The sequence below is a fragment of the Seriola lalandi genome, unplaced genomic scaffold (assembly GCF_002814215.2).
Source record: "Seriola lalandi dorsalis isolate HSWRI2012SDOR001 ecotype SW California unplaced genomic scaffold, Sedor1 jcf7180002054494, whole genome shotgun sequence".
NCBI lineage: Eukaryota > Metazoa > Chordata > Actinopteri > Carangiformes > Carangidae > Seriola > Seriola lalandi.
The window spans coordinates 1,409,959-1,432,328 of NW_019525047.1; the positions used below are offsets into that span (position 1 = coordinate 1,409,959).

Consider the following 22,370-nt stretch of genomic DNA (forward strand, 5'->3'; position numbering starts at 1 on the left):
TCCAGCTTGCTTATTTTCATTTGATCTATACCTGCCTTTCCAGGCGGTGGTTCTTCAGTAGCAGAGCAGAGACTCATTTTGATTTCTTTTCACCCCTGGTCTACGAGTCACACAGCCCTGAGGGGCAGCGTCTGACCTTTTTTGTGCATTTTGTGTGAAACAAAGACGCTGCAGGAGCATGAAGCAATAGATGGTCCTGCAGTAGAAAACATTTACATTGCACTATTAGAACGTTTTTGAACCGTGCAGGATGCTAAAATACTTTTCTAAGTATGTGACCACAGGAGGAACCAAGCTCAGTCAGGTTGATGAAAGTAGCAGAATTTCCTGTTGGGAGGCAAAAGAGTGTGTGAGAGTGAGTCATACATGTCCCTTTGTCTGTTTAGTCAAGGTGATAAGAAAAAGGTTAACTATGACGATTAAAATAAAATGGCTATAAGAAGCTTACAGATCATCCAAACATTAATTTGTTCTTCTTACGCATGTTGTCATTTTGGTTTCATTTGGTTTAAATTTTCCTCTTTTCCACCAATTGTGCCTGAATTGAGACTCTACTTTCGCTGTGATTGTTGTCATCCACAAACCTACATGCATTTGATCTGATTTAAGCCAAAGGATTGTTATAGATAATAATTCTATGATAGGAAACTAACGTGTATATTGTTGGTGGAACAAAGGATGCAGCATTCAGTTGACTGCCTCAGTATTGATGTACCTGCAGAGATTAGTCAGCAAGTGTTGATAAGGTTCAAGGATGAAACCATGATCTTTATGGTTAGTCCACCTCATTTTAAATGTATGACCCAATTATCATGGTAATTTTTTCATCAATATGAATCTTCTAAAAGATTTTCCACCACATTGTCCTAGATAAGGTGATTATTCTCCATAATCTTCAATCATTCCAAGGTGACTTTCTGCTAAGGAGGTAAAATCTTTTTTTCTCAACACTGTCCGTGAGTCCTGCGTCAGTACAGAGCAAAGATCACCTGAGCACTTTGGCTGTTCAACATGCAGAAATCTGGTTCCTAGTAATAACTGGCCTTTTCAGCAGTGATGTGCCAAAAGACAATTTGTATTGTACTCTGTGGTCACTGGTGATGTCCTCAGTTCACCAGGTTGTTGAAACAGACCTCTGATGACACATGTGGTTGCAGAAGCATTTTACTGTCTACAAATGTGATTTTTATTTATTTTTTTACTTTAACACCAAACTAGTGAACAACAGGCTGTGTGTGTATATACTGTATATATGTAAGACCTGTGGAAGGACAATGTACTGCCTCAAAGTACATGCAAAGAATTGTATAGTATATCAGATATATCTAACATTGCCTTTAACACTTAATGACGCAAAAATAAATGTTAACATCCCGACCAGTATTTCAATATTGTTTTGATGTGTATTATTTGTATTACATAAATATGTACTGTATTTTTCTTTGACCAAAGTATTCAAAATACCACAGTAAAAACCTAACACTAATGTCTTCATGTCAAATGAAAAGCAACACATATTAAATCACAATATTCACAATATTTATTTCTGCATTATATATTAAGGATTATTCAATTGCTTGCTTGCCGTGCTTGCTGCTTTGGGGAATAAAAATTTCATCAGACACTTCCATCCAAATTCCCTTCACGTGTGCAAGAAGGTGCATTTCCATTGAAAGTTAAAGTCGCTTTACCATTCTTGCTTTGAGATTTCAAAGTTACCTTTATCTTCTCATTTATTCTTAACATACTGTGTGGTATGAGATTTTTTGTCATGAAGCCTTTATAGTCTGGATATAATACCTCTGTTTAACTCTGACTTATTTCAGCACTGTTTCATCCATATCTGGTGGACAGAAGAGATTCTAGAGTCTGTTGTGGCCCTAGGCCAAGAATTGCCAGGTGGCCCTTCCAATCACTTCAGCTCTGATGTGGCTCGATACATCTGCTTCCACTACTGAAACCTGTCAGTGGTTTCTGATGCTGTTGCATGCTTTGAATGAATGCCTCTTGTGGCCAAAATGAGGATTACATTACATTAACAAATCCTCACAAACATTTTGTTTCTATATTGTGAGGAAAGTGAGTGATCAGTCAGTATTTTCTTTTTTTAATGTTCTCTTTTGTAATACTCATTTTGGCCACAGGAGGCTGAAGTGCAACACTACCCCAGTCTAAATAGGACTAGAAGCATTCATGATTTCATCCAGGTGACACCAAACATCAGGGAAGTGGTGGGAATAAAAATTGACCTGAGACTTTTGACTTGGAATGGCCCACAAAAATCAATCTGGGGACAACATCACCACCTGTGTCACACTCGAAAAGAATCATGTGGAAGAACTGGAACATAAAACTGGAGTTCTTTTTGTCACTTTCATTTAGTTAGTAGCTGTACAGAGAGAGACTAGAATTCAGACTGGACAGTAAATCAGTAAACACAACACCAGACATAATTAATTTTAGAAGTTTAACATCAGGTTCTTGAAAAGATTACAACAAACTATACCATAGCGTTATCCTGTTGTCCTCTCCTGAAATTGCAGTATTACATACAAATTAATCATTTTGAGCTCTTGCTTTATAACCTTGGCCCCCAATGATTCCCTGGACATGCCAAACACTACCATCACTGTTTTATTACTTCTTTTAATCATATTATATTCTCCTTCATTTACATTCCCCTCCATTATTGATTCAATTATAGAAACTCTAACTCTAAATCCTACTCATTATCTGACCATCACATTATCTGTGCATGTGTGTGCACATACAGTATATATTATTATTATTATTTTATTATTTACATTATGTACAACAAAGATTAGTTTAATAAATCAATGTGGGATCACAGCGCGGGCCGGTCTGGTTGGGAGCCAGGAAAAAAGTGCCGATGCGAATCTGGCAAGTACCATTTGAAAGTAGGCGGCATCAGTCTCTGGTCCAATCAGCAGCCACCACCTACAACTAAACGTTAATGCAGAAAACACAGAACAGAACAAATATTGTCTGTCATGTCTCGGACATAAATTTTCCATTGTAACTGAAATATGGCTCAATGAATCTGAGGTTTCATATATAAACTGCCTGATCACAAAGCCATTCACTGGACAAGGGGAGTGAGAAGCATCTCTTTCCATCCACAGTAGTTACCAGTTTGTCAGCAGAGTTAACTCATTGTTGGACCTAACACATGTTTTGATCTTTTTAATCAAAGTTAAATGAATGTTCTCAAACTCTCAACAAATGAAAAGAGAGTAAAGTCTGTTATCTCACAGCTGCTGAACACAATGTATCACCTGTGTATATTTACTGTCTCTCTTTTTCTCTTTTGTACATGATTATTGCAAAAGTGGGAAGAGAACAATACATATATATTTTTACAATATTTAATACAAATGTTTACAGAAACCTCCATCATCCCTAGAATTAAAAATACATTCATTTATTGTAAACTTGTTTTAATGACCTTTTTTTTTTTTTTTAACACACAGACTAATTAATGACCAAATGATGTCTCCTTACAAACATGCATCTATCAAATAACCACAAGAATAACTTCTTAGTGTTGGATTGCTGTGCTGCTGCTATGAAGAGAATTACAGTTCTACAGATACTGCTGGTAAACAGAAAATTTTAGTGATGAAATGAGCCCACCCTCATTTTACAGTCAGATTTGATCGAGGACAGATTGATGAATAGGAGACACTGTTTCAGTACTTACAGGTTTTGTCTACGGAAGCTTTAATCACCCTGTATTCGACTCTGTAGGAACAAACAACCACAACAGTTACAAAGTGAGTGCAAGATGATTAATTAATGTTTTATGAAACACAACAGACATAATCCCAGCTCCTTCTCACCCATCTTAATATCAACTGATGTTATATCAATAAGCCTGATCAGTAGGAGAGTCATTGAACTTTGGGATCAACCCAAGCTTTGCAGTCTCACTTTTAAGCAGGTTACCATGGTAGTAGTGATAATCACAATGGTCACAACCAGAGGTGTCATGTTTTGCACACACCATTTTGTTTTGTTTTTCTGCCAATCTCCATGGCTGCGGTCGACATGTCAAAATAATCTCCTTTCCGAACCACTTTTCCTTGACCTCCATGGAAAATGTCATAAGGTCAAGGATAGATGTGAAGGAGAATTCATGAGGGGATTTAGTGCAACAACATTGATGTATATAGTATTTTGTTTTGGTAATGATATTAACAAGAAATGCAATATGCTTGTTGTTTAAGGTGACTCCTAACTGGACAGATCTGAAAGAGAAGAAATCTGTATTTAAGGATTTGGGCTTCAGTCGATTAGACAAGGATTTCCATCAGTTCTGGATCGTGTCACAAACATAAAACAGGTGATGTGTTGTTTCTACATTTATGTGGGTGTGCTGAAGTAAAACTACAATGGTGCAGTGATTTAAATGTTGCTGTGGCAAGGAATTGTGGGACAGCGAATCTCTCCTACCCTTTCGTAAAGGAAGGTCTAGTGTTTCCTATGCTAAAGGAGATAAGATAGGAAGCACTGAAACTCCTTTTCTTATCATTTAGAGAATCCCATCAGCTCTTATCATGGCTACTGCTCATTTCACTCAGTTAAGAACATTCCTAAGCAAAAAAGACTTTTCGACCGGAGCCCATGTTTTGTGTTTGCTTCTGTCATTTCAGACCCGACCTCTCCCGTCTGCCCTTTTCCCCACCTGATCTTCCCCCACCTCATCACACCTGTCTCCACTTCCCTGGACAGTCCCCTCTGTATATAAACCTGTCCATTTCACACATTTTTCTGAGCCATCATTATAAGGGGGGTGAAAGTAAGTTTCTCTTCATTACTCTTGACTGTAATGTGAATGCAGTATTTTGCCCACGTTGGGATCCTGACTGAATGGTGATGGTGCTCTTCCAGAGAGCTGATTGGCTGTTTATAAAGTCTAATGTGATACCTTGACTTGATCCTGCTTCAGAGCAGGTTAGCCGTGCAGCATAGATTACTATGTTGATCAACCCTTGTTACCATGGTCATCTACCATGCCATAATGTAAGCCAGCATCTGTTACAAAAGCCAGAGTTAAGCCCAAACTAAGGTGTGTGACATTCATCTGGCTTCAAGAGACAGGCTGTTGTTATTCTTGATAGATTCCTGATTATTGATATCTGATTGGCTGACTGTTGTCTCTGGCTTTCTGTCTAAACCTAAAGCCTGTCACCATTCTCCTCTCACAGAGTCACCAAGGAAAGCAGCCATTGTGAATGTCGGAGGTTTACAGGAAACACTAGATCCTTGTTTTGATACTAACTGGATTTAGTACAACACAGCTGGAAATAGCATGGAGTGACTCCAACCCTCTACTGACCTCAGAGTCTCCAGTCTGCAGTCTGGACTCTCCACAAGATCACACAGCTCCGTCAGGTCTGAATCCTGCAGGTTCCAGTTTCCACTCAGCTCTAGTTCTCTGAGATGGGAGGGGTTGGACCTCAGAGCTGAGGCCAGAGAAGCACAGCTGATCCTTGACATACTGCAGCGACTCAATCTAAAGAAATTATGTAGATAAAATCCTCTATAATCCAATCACATATGTCCTAATCAGAGTGACTTTGTCCTTCAGTTATTGTAGATCACCATGTCAACTTCTAAAGACATCATCCAAATGCTAGCACAACATTCATACACCTATACATGACAACACAGATTCAAAACATACTGCTGACCTTAGTACAGTCTGTAACTAGAGGATCAATACTATATTGATACTGAAAAACACCTATATTTGGAAATAGGTGTGTGTGTGTGTCTGTTCTGAGGGCCCAATATCTATGAAAAGACATCAGTGAAAAAAACATTGAATTGAACAGAAACCAAAGAAATATTTCTACTTCAGGCAGAAAACTTCATCAGTTTAAACAAATGTTATCTTCTCTACGTAGATGTGATTCTTTACAAAAATGATAGAAACATTAATTCACTTCACACACTAACAGCTGACATTTTCTACAACTGATCTAAGAAACAGTCTCTTGTGACTGTAGACTACATCCAATACAATATGAAAAAAAGAAAATGTGGAAACTTTATGAATGCTATTGAGGGATTTACTATATAAATTAGGTTAAATGGTAAATTGAAAATATAAGATCTACAACAGTAACAGTCAGTGAACTGACCTCAGAATCTCCAGTCTACAGTCTGGACTCTCCAGAAAACCACACAGCCCCTTCATGTGTGAATCCTGCAGTCTGTTGTCACTCAGGTCCAGGTCTCTCAGATAGGGGTTGGACTTCAGAGCTGAGGCCAGAGAAACACAGCTGATCTCTGACAGACTGCAGTCCATCAATCTGAATGAAGAATAAGTCATGTGAATAAAGTCATCTATAATCCAATTCGATATGTCCTAAACAATGAGCTTTTCACAAAAATGAGTCAAATGACTTCGTCCTTCTGTTATTGTGGATTATCATAATGTCAGCTTCTACAGACATCATCCAGATATTACCACAGGATTCATAACATGCTGCTTACCTCAGTACAGTCTGTAACTAGAGTTACTAATTAACTAAATCAATACTACTTTCTTTGTGTTGAGTGTGTTCATTTGTGGTTATTTTGCCTCTGTCAACTTGTACTGGTCACTTGAGGTACTGCATTAAACATCTGTCCCAAATCTACTGCAGGAAGTAGGTTAACTGATGGTGATTGTTAATTTTCCTCCATGTAAGAACTGTGGAGGCCACTGTACTTTTGGGAACCTTCAGTGCAGCTTACTGTATCCTTCCCCAGATCTGAGCCTTGACACAATCCTGTCTCTGAACTCTTCAGGCAATTCCTTCGACCTCATGGGATGGTTTTTGTTCTGATATTGTGATGGTTCTGTTTTGGTTTTGGTTTTGTTGTATGTTTTTGTGTTTGTTCTCTCTCTCCCTCCCCCTCCAGTTCTCTTCTTCCTGCAGGGCATGTGTGTGGCAGGGGGTGTGGCTGGCTTCTCCTGCAGCAACAGACTTGGCACACCTGTTTCCACTCAGCTCATCAACCGACTGTGAAAGCCTGGCATTCACTCTGCTGCTCTACCTGATACTTCCGTCTTGTTCGGTGGTGTTTTAGCTGCCAGTTTTGCAGTGTGTCTCATTTTGCTTGTGATTTTTTTGCACTCAAGTGTGTTTTTTCTGCGTTCAGGTAATCCTGTATGCCTGAATAAATCATGTGAATAATGTCATCTATAATCCAATTCGATATGTCCTAATCAATGAATTTTTGTCTAAAATTAGTAGTCAAACTGCAGAACCTCAATCTGAATAAAGAGTAAATCATGTAGAAGATAAAGTTCTGGCTTGAAACTGTTCAATGTTTAAATATCTGTTCAGAGCTGAAGAAGCTGGAGAATGTAAAAAATTAGAAAACGCAAAGTCCAAACACCTGAACTCAAGAGGATGCAGGTTAAAAGCAGTACAAACAGATAAACAGTGAAAAAGAGCTTCATTAATAATAATATGCTGCTGCTCACCTGACATTCTAACACAAAATGCAATGCTTCATGCGATGATTTAGGCCTAATATATCCTTGGCTACTTTATCACATTATCTCAGGAAAACAAATTTCGTTATTCTGAGATCTTTATCCCGTTATCTCAAGAAAACAACATTTTTTTTGCTACAGTCACATAAATAACTTGACAAAACACTTAAAATTAACTTGTTATCATGGGAAAACAGAGGGCCTCTGTAATTTCTTGAGATATCCAGTATGAACCAGGACCCTCAGGTCCTCTGGGACTTAAAGTCTTTTAGTTGTTAGTTTTGCTCCATGCTGCTGGAACAGTGTGAGGATCTGAGAGCAGCTGAAAGTGTTGAGTGTTGATCTTTAAATGTAAACTTAAAACCTCTTTAGTCAGGCTTTAAAATGTTGTGGCCAATGTATTTACTTATTTATTCAGGTACTCATTCAATTGAATTAAATTAGTTATATTAATGTTTTCAAATGGTCTATTCCCTCTCATTGTCTTTTATCTGTTTTATCTGGTTAGATTTCATTTTATTTATTTGTGTTTAATTGATTGATTGTGTCACCATAACTTTCACATCATATTAATCTTAGCACAGAAATAAAAATGGTGTCTGACCTTAGAGTCTTCAGTCTGCAGTCTGGACTCTCCAGAAAACCACACAGCTCCTTCACTCCTGAATCCTGCAGCTTGTTGTCACTCAGGTCCAGGTGTCTGAGATGGGAGGGGTTGGACCTCAGAGCTGAGGCCAGAGAAGCACAGCTGATCTCGGACAAACTGCAGTAACTCAATCTGAATGAAGAACAAATCATGTAGATAAACATAATTAACATGTCAGTTCTTTTAATTTTATTTCAACACAGATTCCAAAAATGCTGCTGAACTCAGTACAGTCTCTAAATAGAAGATAAGTATCAGATCAGACACGTTGGACTAAATTCTTCTTCATTATTCATTCTTTCACATGTCATCTTGCTGTATTTTGTTGCTCAGTAGGTTTGAGCAATTAAACAATGTTAAAGGAGACTTTTACATTTTTGTCTTAGAACAACAGTCGCATGTCATTTGTGTCATGATCTATCCCTGAAATGATTTTGTATGGACTCCATGTTCTGGTTTTCCCGCCATTGTGATCGTCTGCCATGCCCTGATGTGTTTTACCTGTGTCATTTAGCTTTAATTTTCTTGTGTATTTAAGTCTCTGTCTTTCCCTCAGTCCTTTTTAGTTGATCTTCTGAGTTTCCCTGGCCCCTAGTGCTTCTCGTATGGTTTCCTTGATGTTCCTGGTGCTCCAGTTTTTGTTTCCTTCTGAGCGGCTTAAGGATTTTATTATCACCCTTGCTTCCCAGCTAATCTCCCAGCCAGTTTGCTCCCAGCCTGTCACCAGCCTGCTCCTGAGTCTGCTAGCCTCCAGTCTGCTGTATCTCAGACAGGTAGCCATCAGCCTGTTGGCCTCCAGCTAGCATTCTACTCAGATAGCCTTGGGGCAGTCTTCTGCCTGCACTCCAGCCAGCTAGTCAACAGCATGCTAACCATCTCTCTTCTTTGGGACTTGCTTGGCTGCTGCCCCCAGCTATCTAGGGGTTGGAGACTCTTGAAGGAGGCCAATGCCTCCCATATTCCAGCATTAGGTCCCAATCAACATCTCATCTGTTCCTGAGTCGACCACGCTGATCAGCGCCTTGCTTACTCCAGCATAGAGGGTCCTGGCTGATGTATTACCAGTTACAGCGTTGGGGGTCCTAGTTGACATCTTGTTCTTGAATCAACCACCCTGGCTGACCCATCAGCTGTTCCAGTGTAGGGGCTCCCAGTCAACATCCTGTCTGTTCCTGACTTGGCAGCCTGGCCAATTCCAGCTCCCGATCTTCAGTCTGCAATCCGGCCGGCACCTGCTCCAAATCTCCCACTGGCAGCCCAGCCAACTCCTGCTACTAGTTTCCAGTCTGCGGTCTTGCCAACATTGCTCCTGGTCCCCAGTTGGCAGTCAGGCTGACTCTTGCTCCTCAGTCGGCAGTTCGGCCGATTCCTGCTCCTGGTTTCAGGTCTTCTGTGCCTGTTGACCCTCAACTAGACGTTCCGTCAGCCGTCTTCAACGACATCCAGTCTAATCCCGAGCTGAGCGCTTTCTATGGCCTTTCTATGGCCTGCACCAGCCACTCTTCCTGACCTCCAGCATAGTCACCAGTCTCCAGAGTGGTCCCATCCACATCACTGGTCTCAGGTCGTGCCCCAGAGTAGCGCCTTGAGTCTGGCTGCCCTCCTGCTCGCTCTTCAGAAGGGATCCGCCTGCGAGGCTGGCCCCCTACCTGCCCCCAGAAGGGATCCATCTGCGATGCCAGCTATCTGCTTGACCTCCAGAAGGGCTCCGTCCGTGGCACCGCTCTCAGACTCATCTTGTCTATATCGTTGCTCCCCAGCTCAGCCACCAGAGGGTACCTGTGTCTTCACTGTCGATCTGCTGTTCGACATCCGGAGAGATCCTGCCTTCGCTCTTGCCTATGCGGATGCCCTCCTGAGCAGTCCCGCCACCGTCCTCCAGAGAGGTCCTGTCTTCGTCCCTTAGCTTGATATGTGGAACTCAGACTGCTGAAGCTTCATATTAGTTTAAGCTGAACTTAAGAAGTCATTTTTACACAGAACCAGACTGTGGATTTTCTCATCTCGTAACATTGAAGTAAGGTTCTAAGGGGACACTTCACACTGGATACTGACACCAATATATGGGCACATGAGTAATGTATTGTTATGTTGTTGTTGTTTTGTTTTTTTATCATTCATTGGTTTTATTTGAATCTTTTCATTGTTTTTATGGCTTGTCTGCATTAGTCTAAATTGTTTAACTGTTTACATCTGTTCCAGTGTATTATCAGCTTGTCAGTTGTGTCTAAAACATTCATAATTACACTAACCTGTACTTGAGATGTCATACAAATGAAGTTTTGATTGCAATAAAAAAAAAAAAAAGAAATTCTTCTACACAATTGTTCAGCCATTAAGGCAAAGATCTGACTTAAATCTATACAAAAAACTAGTTTATTTATTCAAGCTACAGTGAACTGACCTCAGAGTGTCCAGACTGCAGTTCGGACTCCCTAGTCCGGCACACAGCAGCTCCACTCCTGAATCCTGCAGCTTGTTGTAACTCAGGTCCAGTTCTCTCAGATGGGACGGGTTGGACTTCAGAGCTGAGGCCACGACTTCACAGTGAATCTCTGAGATTCGACAACTAGAGAGTCTGTCATGACACATTTATTACACAATATGTTATTATGGAAGATCAAAATGTATATTTACTTCAAGCATTCTATGACAAAAGAGTTTGACATATTCTGTTTTGATTAATATTCATCACTGGTTCAGCTAATCTTCTCTCACTGTGTTTTACATGAAAAAATAGTTCTTGTCACCTTATCTCATACCTACCGAGTTTTCATCTTTGTTTTGCTTTAATCTTGCAGATGAAGAGAAAATGTAATTACATGAGTCTTCCATAGTGTCCACAGTCTGTCACTGTGATCTGATCCCATGTCTGGCTCCACAAAGTTACCATGAGGCCATCATGATTAGAAAACAATGTATAGTATTATTATTATTATTATTATTATTATTATTATTATTATTATTATTATTATTATTATTATTATTATTATTATTATCATTATTATCATTATTATACATTTAAATCACTGTCCATGAGTTTAATTTGACTGCAGGATATTTTTACTGAATTCAACCCAGTGAACGATCACAGTTGGTAAAGCTACCTGCTGCTGTTAGGTTCATGTTCATCAGTTTGAAAATGTATTGTTGCAAAAGGATACAGACATGAAATAAATCACTTGAGAATATTAAACCTGTATTTAAATCAAAGATTTTAATTTGCGTAGAAGGTGACTGAATGATGTTCTGTCATCAATACTCTTTTCTGAGCATCTGAAAACCTTATCCAGCACACACAATTAACAAACCAATAAGGTTGAATTATTTCCAACATCATCATCAGAAAAGTTGTTATCAGGGTATTTGCATCAAAACCATAACATTCATCTCTGCAGAAATCCAAGGTGCACCAGTAGCTTGTGTGGTTAAGTGCGTACCATGAACCAAGGAACTACTACAGGAGCTGGGGTTCAAATCCGGCACCTGGCCCATTGCTGCATATCATCCCCTGTCTCTGACCCCTCACTGTCCTGTCTCTCTCCACTGTCGCTATCATTAAAAAATAACTTTAAAAAATCTTAATTCTATCAATCAATCCTCATATACTCATTAGACCTCAGTCCTGAACACCAGGCTAATGACAATCACTATGGGACTATGGGAGTCCCTCAGGTATGACTGATGATCAAGTCCAAGATAGCAGTCATCATAGTATTCAGGGGACTAGACCATCTTGTTCCACAGCTGATGTTCCAACCACAAGCTTACCCAAAAACCCACCACACATTGATGAGAACGTGTTAAACTGTCCACACATCGGAAAAGTGGTGCTTGAATGTCTGCGTGTCTGATTATAACAACTGTCAAGAATTTTCTCAAGCAAATGAAATCTAGCTCACGTATAACTTTTGCAATTAACAGGTGGAACACCATTTTATGAATGATAAGAATTTTACAGTGTGTGTATTTGAACACCTACACTACTAATCTACACTGGCTGATAATGTTAATGATCATGTCTGGACTTACACAGCCTTCCTGCAGTTCCTCACAACTGGGATCAGCCTCCGTCGTCCCTCCACTGATGTGTTGTACGTCTCCAGGTCCAACTCTTCCACAACCTCCTCTGACATCTGCAGCAAGTAGGTCAGAGCTGAGCAGTGGATCACAGAGAGGTACTTCTGTAGTCTGTTCTCTGACGTCAGGAACTTTTGGATCTCCTGAGGAACTGAGTGGTCGTTCATCTCCATCAGACAGTGGAAGATGTTGATGCTTCTCTCGGGAGAGATATTGTACATGTTCATCTCCTTCAGGTTGTTGATGGCTCTATGGATGATTTCTGGACTGTTCTCTGTCTGACCCAGCAGAGCTCCTAAGAGTCTCTGGTTGGTTTCCAGAGAGAGGCCATGAAGGAAGCGAACAAACAGGTCCAGGTGGCCATTTTTACTTTTCAGGGATTTCTCCATGGCTCCCTTCAGGAAGTCATCCAGAGATGGGTTACTGTGGTCTTTTCCCAGGAAGTCCTTCAGTACTTCTGTATTCCTGTTGGTGTAACAGTGGAACATGTAGACTGCAGCCAGAAACTCCTGAACGCTCAGATGAACAAAGCAGTAGACTGTTTTCTGGAAGATCACACTCTCTCTTTTGAAGATCTCAGTACAAACTCCTGAGTAGACTGAGGCTTCTGTGACACCAAGACCACACTGCTCCAGGTCTTCTTGGTAGAACATGACGTTTCCTTTCTCCAGATGTTCAAACGCCAGCCTCCCCAGCTTCAGGAGAACTTCCCTGTCAGCCTCCATCAGCTCCTCTGGACTCGTCTCATGTCCCTTATTAAACTTTTGATTCTTCCTCTTTGTCTGAACATTCAGGAAGTGTGAGAACAGGTCAGTCAGGGTCTTGGGCAGCTCTCCTCTCTGGTGTGTGCTCAACATGTGCTCCAGAACTGTAGCAGAGATCCAGCAGAAGATTGGGATTTGACACATGATATGAAGGCTCCTGGATTTCTTGATATGTGCGATGATCCTGCTGGACAGCTCTTCATCACTGAACCTCCTCCTGAAGTACTCCTCCCACTGTGTGTCAGTGAAGCCTCGTACTTCTGTTACCCTGTCAACACATGTAGGAGGGATCTGACTGGCTGCTGCAGGATGGGAAGTTATCCAGATGAGAGCAGAGGGAAGCAGATTCCCCTGGATGAGGTTTGTCAGCAGCACATTGACTGATGACTCCTGTGTGACATCAGACACAACCTCCCTGTTGTTGAAATCCAGTGAAAATCTATTTTCATCCAGGCCATCAAAGATGAACAACACTTTACAGACAGCGAGATCCTCTGCTGTGATCTTCTGTAATGTTGGATGGAAAACATGGAGCAGCCTGAGAAGACTGTACTGCTCATTTTTTATCAAGTTCAGTTCCCTGAACGAAAGCAGAATCAGCAGACTGACATCTTGGTTTTCCAAGCCCTCGGCCCAGTCCAGAGTGAACTTCTGCACTGAGACGGTTTTTCCAATGCCAGCAACACCGTTTGTCAGAACCACTCTGGGTCTCTGTTGGTCATGTGAAGCTTTAAAGATGTCGTGGAACTTGATTGGAATGTCATAGATTTTCTTCATCTTGGAAGTTTTCTCCAGCTGCCTCACCTCATGTTGGGTATTAACGTCATCACTCTGTCCCTCTGTGATGTAGAGCTCAGTGTAGATCTTGTTGAGGAGGATTCCACTTCCTGTTTTATCAGTTCCTTCAGTCACATGTTCACATCTGCTCCTCAGACTGATCTTATGTTGATCCAAAACCTCCTGCAGACGACTATCGGCTGAAAGAGAAGAAACAATATCAGACTAAAGAAAGAGAGTCTGAGAATCTGCTGATTATTTTCATCGGCTACAGAATAACTAAAGACAAGCAAAGAAGAGCTGATTAAGTGGTTAATTTTGTGGTATTTACCTTAAATGCCATTGATCTACGGTTTAACAAACGACACTGGATAAAACCACAAGTCCTGTTTTCAGAAATGATGACATCAGCAGACAGGTGTATGGCCTTACTTTGTACACTGCTGGTCTGACTGGCTGTCTGCAGCCTTTGTTCACACCGGGGACAGGAGGAGTTTCCTGATGAACCAGACTGGTTCCAGTATGAGGTGATGCACGGTCTGCAGAACCAGTGTCCACAGCTGGAACGGATCGGATCATTCAGGGCGTCCTTACACAAGGAACAGTAGGACAGCTGCCCCTCCATGGACACATGGATTCTTTTTGAATAAAAAACTTTCACAGATTATTTTATTTTAAAACATTTTAACTACACTACCTAGATAATTACATAGCATGGATAACAACACCAGGTGCTGGTGAATGTGGTGAGGCCTGCACACACGTCACTCCTACACTGTGGAGAGTGAGATGCGAGATTTCTGCTTCAGTAAGTGAACTGGCTAAAATGCTATTGAGCCCCAACCTTTCTCATATCCAGTCTGTTCTGCATCCAGTAGAAACAGTGTCTTACTTTGTGTCTGAGGGTCCAGGTTCATTTCTGAAGCCCGGAGGATTTTGTTTGGACTGGTTACTCTTCATCGACAGACAGCTGGATAGTGGGGACTCTGCTCTGTCCTGCTCTTCATGCAAATCACCCATTTTCTCAGGTCTGAGAGGTAAACCTGTAACACTGGACACACACACACATACATTGTGTAATAAAACCAGTGACCTAGCTAAAATGCTATTGAACCCCCACACTACTCATATCCAGTCTGTTCTGCATCCAGTAGAAACAGTGTCTTACTTTGTGTCTGATGGTCCAGGTTCATTACTGAAGTCTAGAAGATGTTGTTTGGACCGGTTACTCTTCATCGACAGGCAGCTGGATAGTGGAGACTCTGCTCTGTCCTGCTCTTCATCCAAATCACCCATTTTCTCAGGTCTGAGAGGTAAACCTGTAACACTGGACACACACACACATACACTGTGTAATAAAAACAGTTTTTACTCTACCTCTAAAGTTATAAGCGTCTTAATTATCTTACATTTTCTACATTTACAATTGGGTAGTTTCTAGCCAAGAAAGTTCTGGAACTTTGGGTTCCAGGACTTTGTGTTGGGTATTTTAAACAGTTTTCTGACATAAAACAGACTAAATGATTAATCACATGAACAGCCAACAAGCTAATAAATAGGGAAAATAATCATATTTGCAGTATGAGTATTCACACTCAGCCTGCCATATTTGCTGACAGCAAATTTGGTGAGAGGCACAAACTAATAAGGAGGCTCATGGCCAGCAGGTGTGCAGACTGTAGGCTGCCCTACACAGATTTAGTTCTTTCTCTCTCAGTGTGGTGGGGACCTTTTGTACACTTGTGGCTCTGGTAATCTAAACCTGTGGTTTTATTAGCTGTACTTTACACTATTTTTTTATATACATTTTATTGTTTAATTGGGTACAGTACATTTGCAAGCACCCTGAGGTATGTGTAATTCTTAATCATTGATATAGTGGGGCTGCCATAACTTTTATTGTAAGTAGAAAAGATTTTGATCTTGATACTGAGGTTTGTAATGCATTAATTTAGCATTATCATAGTAACCATCACAGCAAATTTTAAGAGTGCACTGTTGGTTTAAAAACAGAGCACTGACTGTCATTCATTTCAGCATTAGGTATTTTTCTCATTTATCCTACTGGTTATTGTTGAATGGATTTTTATTAATTTTAAGGTTTTAATCCTGTTTTTTGCCTCCAATGCTCAGGCTGGTGGTGGCCTCCAGTCCAGGGTGTAGTTGGGGTGATGAGAGTTAACTAACTTTTGATGGTGATTTGGTTTGTGGGTGGCACCTTTTATAAGTGTGGTGTTTCATTCTAAGTGTGTTTTGATTTAAGTTATATTTCTCACATGGCAGGATACTCCCAGTGCTCCATCAGTGGGTGATTGGCTTCGTGGCCCGGTGACTGTCCCTTCTGGCCATTTATGGCAGGTAATCCACACTGACTATTGTGGCTTCTTCATTGAAGCCCCTTTGTCTCAATTCACTTATGTTACATTCAGTTTTCTCACTAAGCCAAGTGTAGTGTAGTAGTGTTTTCTTCTACTTATCTGTTTTCCTCCATTTAGACAGTTATTTTCTATGTAGTTTCTATGATTATCTTCTTTTTTTGGATGATTTATGTGATTATGGTTTTACATTTTACTAAATCTTTGAATTAGACCTCATATGTTCTTTTTGTCCTTTTTTGCTCGTTTTATAAGTGACACACACAAAATGGATGATCACATTTTTGTAGTTTTGTTTGTTTAATTTTGAAAATGTTATTTTTGAGAGAAAAATGTATTAATATGAGTCATAATGGTCAATTTAAAACCTCTTGGTGACATGACAATCCATAGTATTATAGGTTTAAGAACATTTCAGTGTTGCCAGCAGGCGGCAGTGTGGCGCTTTGCTTTGTGACTCTCTCTCTCATGTTTACTTCTTCATTCTTGTAATCGAAGCTGATTGACCAGAATCGATGTCGCCTGTCTCATTCTTTCTCGCGCTTTAACAGGAATCTTATCTGTATCTGGGTGCTCAGCCTGAGACCTGTTACATATACACATGTATACACATGTATATACATGTTTTGAGCTCTATGCAGGAGCATCAGATGTCATCCAGCTCTGCTCTGATTGGTTGAAACTGACATTGGACTGACTCTCAATCATGCAGATCATAAGCACCTGACAAACTGCTGTTTTGTGTAGAAACATCACAAAGATGAGGAAGAAGGAAACATGTGAGCTAAACCTCAAGTGTCATAACAAAGGTTCTGAATATTTATGTCAGCATAAATATATATTTTGAGTTTCAGTTCAGTTTCTTTTCCAGTTTTTTTTTGCTGCGTCATTATGGGTTATTGAGTTCAGATTGAATGTAAACACTTTTAGCATAAGGCTGTGACACAAAAAAGTGTGAAAAGGGGTCTGAATACTTTCTGAATATAGTGTTCCTGATGTAATTACACATTAACACAAGCTAGTGTTAAGAAATAGCCCTCTTTGTGGTAAAGTTCCTCTGCAACCTCTGTGATAAGTGAGTTCTTAGAGGAGCTTTCAAATTACTAAAAAGTTCATAGTCGAGCACCCTGGTGGACTTGGGATCAAAAGACCAATCATGAACTGCAACAAGTAGATCTCTTACCTTGTAGCTGAAGGTCCAGGTTTGCTACTGAGGGCTAGAGGATGATCTTTGGACCGGTCAGTGTTCGAAGAAATGGATCCTGGAGACTCTGCTGTATCCTCCTCTTCCTTCACACAATCACTCATCTTTTGGACTTAAGTCAGTCTGAGAGGTAAACCAGTAACACTGACTGTGAGCTCAGAAACACAAGAATCAAGACACACAAGTCTGTTCAAGATTCACATGACTGACAGAACAAATAGTAACAAGAAAGTAACAAACAAACAGAGTGTACAGTCCACCTCATAGAATGAATAAATCCTTATTTTTCTCTCCAGTCCACGCAGAGACAACAGAATCAGAGTTAGACAGACTTTGTCTTGCCTACCTTGTTTTCCTCCTCCTGCTCTGTTTACTGTAAACAGTCTGATCTGACTGAAAACTTGTATGCTTCAGTGTTTTCTCCCTGTATGTAATGTACCACTGCTGCATAAACAGAACTTCCCTTCCCTTTCCCCTTAATTGATTGCATTGTGTGTGTGTGTGTGTGTGTGTGTATCCTGTCGTCCTGTCCTGGAGTTGCAGCCTGACAGAAAGGTTAATCACTTTGAGATAAAGCTCTTCTTTTATAATATTGGCCGCCATTGTTTTAAAGACTTTTTTTATTATTTCTCTTTTCATTTCAACTGAAATATTCTAAAGATGTGACCAAGGCAATGGACCTGAAATCCATCGGGGTAAATAAATATGGCAGGATATAAAAGTCTTTTAAAAATCTGCTTTGCAAAAGGGAGAAGAGGTTTTCTACATGTCCGAATGATTTACACTATGTGTAATGGGGAGTAATTGCATGTTATTCATGTTGATTATCATAAACTATTTTCAGTATTATTATTACATACACTGTATATATGACTGTGGGTGGCTGTGTGGAAAACACAATGGAATTTGTACAGTCTGTCTTCCTCCCTGACTTGACGAGAACAAAATGAAAGTGATTGAATATGAAGAATTGCATGTCTGCTATCAGAAATGCTACTATAGTTAATGATTGAAAGTTGTTTCTTACTGGATGTTTTCCTGCTCAGCACACAGACCACAGATGATCTTCAGGTGAAGAAAATGTTGTCGGTCATTGTGCCCACATAAAACAAATGCATCAGCAACAAGACAGCAGGGTGTGGGTTTTCATGTCCAGCTTTCAGGCGGATATGTGATATACCTACCACCAACCATCACCTACCAAGAAATCATGCATGTGTGTATGCCTCTGGGAGACTGTGTCAGGCCTTTCACCCAGCAGCAGTGTGGAAATGACAAATAGTTTTTGGAGGATTTGTTGTGAGTGGACTTTAAACTCCACCAGATGTGGCATTTGACTGCCAGACAAATATAAAAATAAAAGTCTAATCTAAAATGAAGCGTCATGATCTGCCCCCGAGTGATATTATGCCTGGTCTCCTGTTTTATTTTGAAATATCTTACCTGTTGTGTTTGTACTTGTTTTGCTTCCTGCCTTTGTGATTGTCTATAAAAAATTAACTTCTATTTTGCAAAAAAATGCAGTGGAAGCTTGGCTAGTCTGACTGTAGTTATTTTAACCACTGGTGGTTTGCTGGACTGGCTGACAAAAACACCTGAGATAGTAATTTATCCAATTACTGAAACTATATTTATTAAATAATATACTCCGGTTTACTTTTCAAATGAGACAATAAGCTCCAATACAGGATTTTGATGTGATTAAAACTCATTCATGTGCGTGACAGGATAACTGTTGCTCTCATCTAACCTGACAGCCAACAAATCAAATACCTACTTATAGACTGCCAGAGCAGAAGGAACCCAGCAGGATCATGTCACATAAGCTGCACCTACACAGGTGAGTATCCAGTAATCATATCTTCCATTAACCATGTTCTGCTTAAATCCCCTTATAGACAGTTCTCTTGAATATCAATATTTCATAACTCAAATTAACATTATTCAAAATCAAACTTAAAATACAGTTTTTTCTCATTTAAATTCTCTAAAAACTCTTACTCTAACTCTTGGCTCCAATGGTGACACAAACTCATAATGGAAGTGGTGTCTCATTTCAGGCTGCACCTTCTTCCAAGCTTTATCACCTGCAGTTCTACACCTGCTGAGCTGTGCTACCTACAGCAGGACAGTAACAGCACCACCTACAGATCTAAAGACAGGGAAAGTACTGTCAATTAAAATTGGACGGACGAACATGAAACTTATTCATGTTTCCCATAGGATGAACCTGACTGATTTAAGTGATCCTCTGACCTTTAATCTAGCACCACCATGAGGTCCACATTTTTAGTTTTGTGTGACCTGTTTTGACCATGAACAGTATACAAAGATAGACGTAGCCCCCCTGACATCACCCATGAGCTCAGAGTGGGCTACCCTGCCGTCGCCATCTTCGCAGTGCCTGACTCTTAAAACAACCCATGTGGCCATGATTGTCAGATTGTAAATCCACTGTAAAACTGTTCCTCCATCCCGTCACAAAAATGGCCCATTAAACATAAATCCAACAATAAAAATTGCTAAAATTACAATGTGTGTTAAATTGACCACTTCTCCTATTTAGCACATAGGCTCAATATTAACATCAACAACTGCTGATACATTTAAAGTGGACATGATACGCGCATGTTTTGTCACTACCAGTGCCAGAAAAAACACCTTGAACCTTAAACACCTAAAATATTAACTTCACAAGTTGTTAAAACCACAGACGTGACAATTTTATTTTCATATTTTCTATCTAGCTATTGAGTCGCCATTTTGGCGTGACGTCATTGTCCACGTAACGGGGTTGGTTGGTTCCGTTGGCCTGTGGAGACAGTGAAGCATTTCTGAACCTGGCAGAAGACAAGCAGTTTTGTTGCTCTAAATATGAAAGTTTAGCATCAATCAAGTAATTATATTATATTGTTTCAGTGACAAGAGCTACTCTGAACACTACCTTACCTTATTGCAGGTGGGACAGAGGGACTAAACTGTATAAATAAATATATAACATGCATGGGTAATTTGAACTTTAAACATAAAATGGAAGCTGGATTGCAATTTCAAAACATTTCTGGTATATAATCTGGAACAATAATAATGTAATTTCATGTCTAAAAATTATTAGGGATCCTGTGTGAATGATTTAATCAGTTATTCACTTGAACTTATCATTCATTGTTGTTCTTTCTGCTTTCCTCAATGAGACGTGTTACAGGACTGTGAGGATGCAAATCTGCTCAGATGTTTGGCAACAGACAGTGCTCTCTCCGGTTTTTCCACTCCTTTGTGCTGGGCCAGGGTGATAGGAGTCTCAGTTTTCAGCTCCCTCAATGTTGCCCTGATAGATGTTGCCCTACACCTATTGATCACTCCTGCCACAATGTTCTTCCTCAAGGTATGATCCTTGTCAACCTTCAGTGGGGTCACCACATTCTGTTGAGCAGCCTTAGAGTACTGGTGTTTATGCTGCTCCTCACCTTGCTTTGTTTTAGCTGTCTCCCAGTTCACATTAATGTTGTGATCCAGTGCAGCAACGCGCAGATGTGCCTCCAAACTCCCTTAGAAGTTTCTTCCACTTTGTGGCATAGTTAGTATACAGTGAGTGAAGACTTTCTAGCTGTCCCGTGTGAATGCCCTGTGTGGGTCTAATTTCTTCAAGACCTGCTTGTCAAGCACTATCTTCTGCAGGTGCTGAAAAGCAGCAGAGTTAGGGAGGAGCCACGGCCGCTGACTCTCTTCCTCAGGGGTGTAGGTACAGTGTCTGGTGACACCCAGTGGTGCACATTGGTAATGTGATGCAGCATTGAGATCCACTTCTCTTCAACCTCGTCACACTTCCCTCACACGTTGTGACACAAAACCAGAGGTGGTTTGTGATCATTCTGATCCACTCAAACAACTCCTCATTGTGGCACTGCAGCAGTCATTTTTTGAGAGACTTCACAATATGCCAGAGGTCATATTCGTGTTGTATGCATTTGTATTGCTGTCGCATGATTTTCTGTACTGATGGGTGGCAGTCAGTTGCCAAAACAGATAGGGTGACATCATAGTCCCCTAACTTGGAAAGGCACCTTTCCAAACCTTCGACTTCAAGCCAATAACTACTTTTCACTTCTGTAACTTTTACAGTTGTCCAGGAGCTAATAGGTTCCATATGAAGCATTGTGGGAGTCTCCGAGTCATATCGGGAGTCTCCTGATACAATCAGTGGCTCATCACAGATGGTACTCAGAACAGCCTCATTGTATAGTGTCCAGGCATTGTTGACCTCTGGGACGTCATAGGCCTTCTGTATGTTGAAGCACTGTCTTTTTGAGATGGTTTCCAGACCAATGGTGTCACACACTTCCAAGAACGGACTGCACTCGTTTCCAGTGACAAATACAGCGGCAGGCACAGAAACATTGCATTCCATTATTCCCCTAACTAAAGGCTGAGAATGCCACATATAATCGTGACCATCTATGAATTCAGTCTTAAGACCGAATCCGCGTTTGAGTGGTGTCTGGTGGCTTCATCAAACATTTGCCACAACTTTCCCAATGGCACACACAAAACAGCTTCGGCAATGCCTCTGTTGACACAATGCTTTTTCTGTCTTTTGAGAAATTTGTTTCCTCACCCTCAACATCACTTAACCTTTCATACTCATCACTGATGCTTCCCTCACCACTCAACTCAAACTCATCATCATCAGTGGCATTATCTTGAATCTCCATTGAACTCTTATAGTCGACATTCAACACCGATATCGGTCTGTGTGACCCACAATCTAATTTATCTTTTCCCTCCTTTGGGATAACAGAGATCACTGCCTCATTCCATGATGGAGGCATTTTAGCGTTCGTCATTGATGTATTGCAGGCACGCAGAAGGCTTGGCATCAGATCAGGTCGAAAGACTTTATACCACTCTGATGGGAAGCCATCTGGACCAGGTGACTTGTTCGCTTTAAGCCTGGAGATTCTTTTACTTGTTCTTATACTTATTCCTACTCTTATTCTTGCCAATCCCACCA

The 22,370-nt window shown here is 40.5% G+C and overlaps 1 protein-coding gene across 3 annotated transcripts; it reads right to left on the reverse strand.

Annotated features, from left to right (window-relative positions):
* Positions 1-1,517: 1,517 nt before the first annotated feature.
* Positions 1,518-17,854, reverse strand: LOC111659835 (protein NLRC3-like). Of its 3 annotated transcripts, none has more exons than XM_087175761.1 (12): positions 17,706-17,854; positions 17,339-17,482; positions 14,949-15,107; positions 14,673-14,831; positions 14,213-14,418; positions 12,192-13,980; positions 10,564-10,737; positions 8,118-8,291; positions 6,168-6,338; positions 5,360-5,536; positions 3,722-3,762; positions 1,518-2,964 (listed from the first exon to the last, which is right to left on the reverse strand). In XM_087175761.1, the coding sequence occupies exons 2-12, from the start codon at positions 17,461-17,463 to the stop codon at positions 2,945-2,947; spliced, it is 3,195 nt and encodes a 1,064-aa protein (XP_087031887.1). In that variant the 5' UTR covers positions 17,464-17,482; positions 17,706-17,854; the 3' UTR covers positions 1,518-2,944. The 3 variants fall into 3 exon arrangements, with proteins under 3 accessions (XP_087031887.1, XP_087031888.1, XP_087031889.1); XM_087175762.1 differs by lacking the exon at positions 17,706-17,854 and adding an exon at positions 17,620-17,693; XM_087175763.1 differs by lacking the exons at positions 1,518-2,964; positions 3,722-3,762 and having other exon boundaries at positions 4,781-5,536.
* Between the last annotated feature and the right edge of the window lie 4,516 nt (positions 17,855-22,370).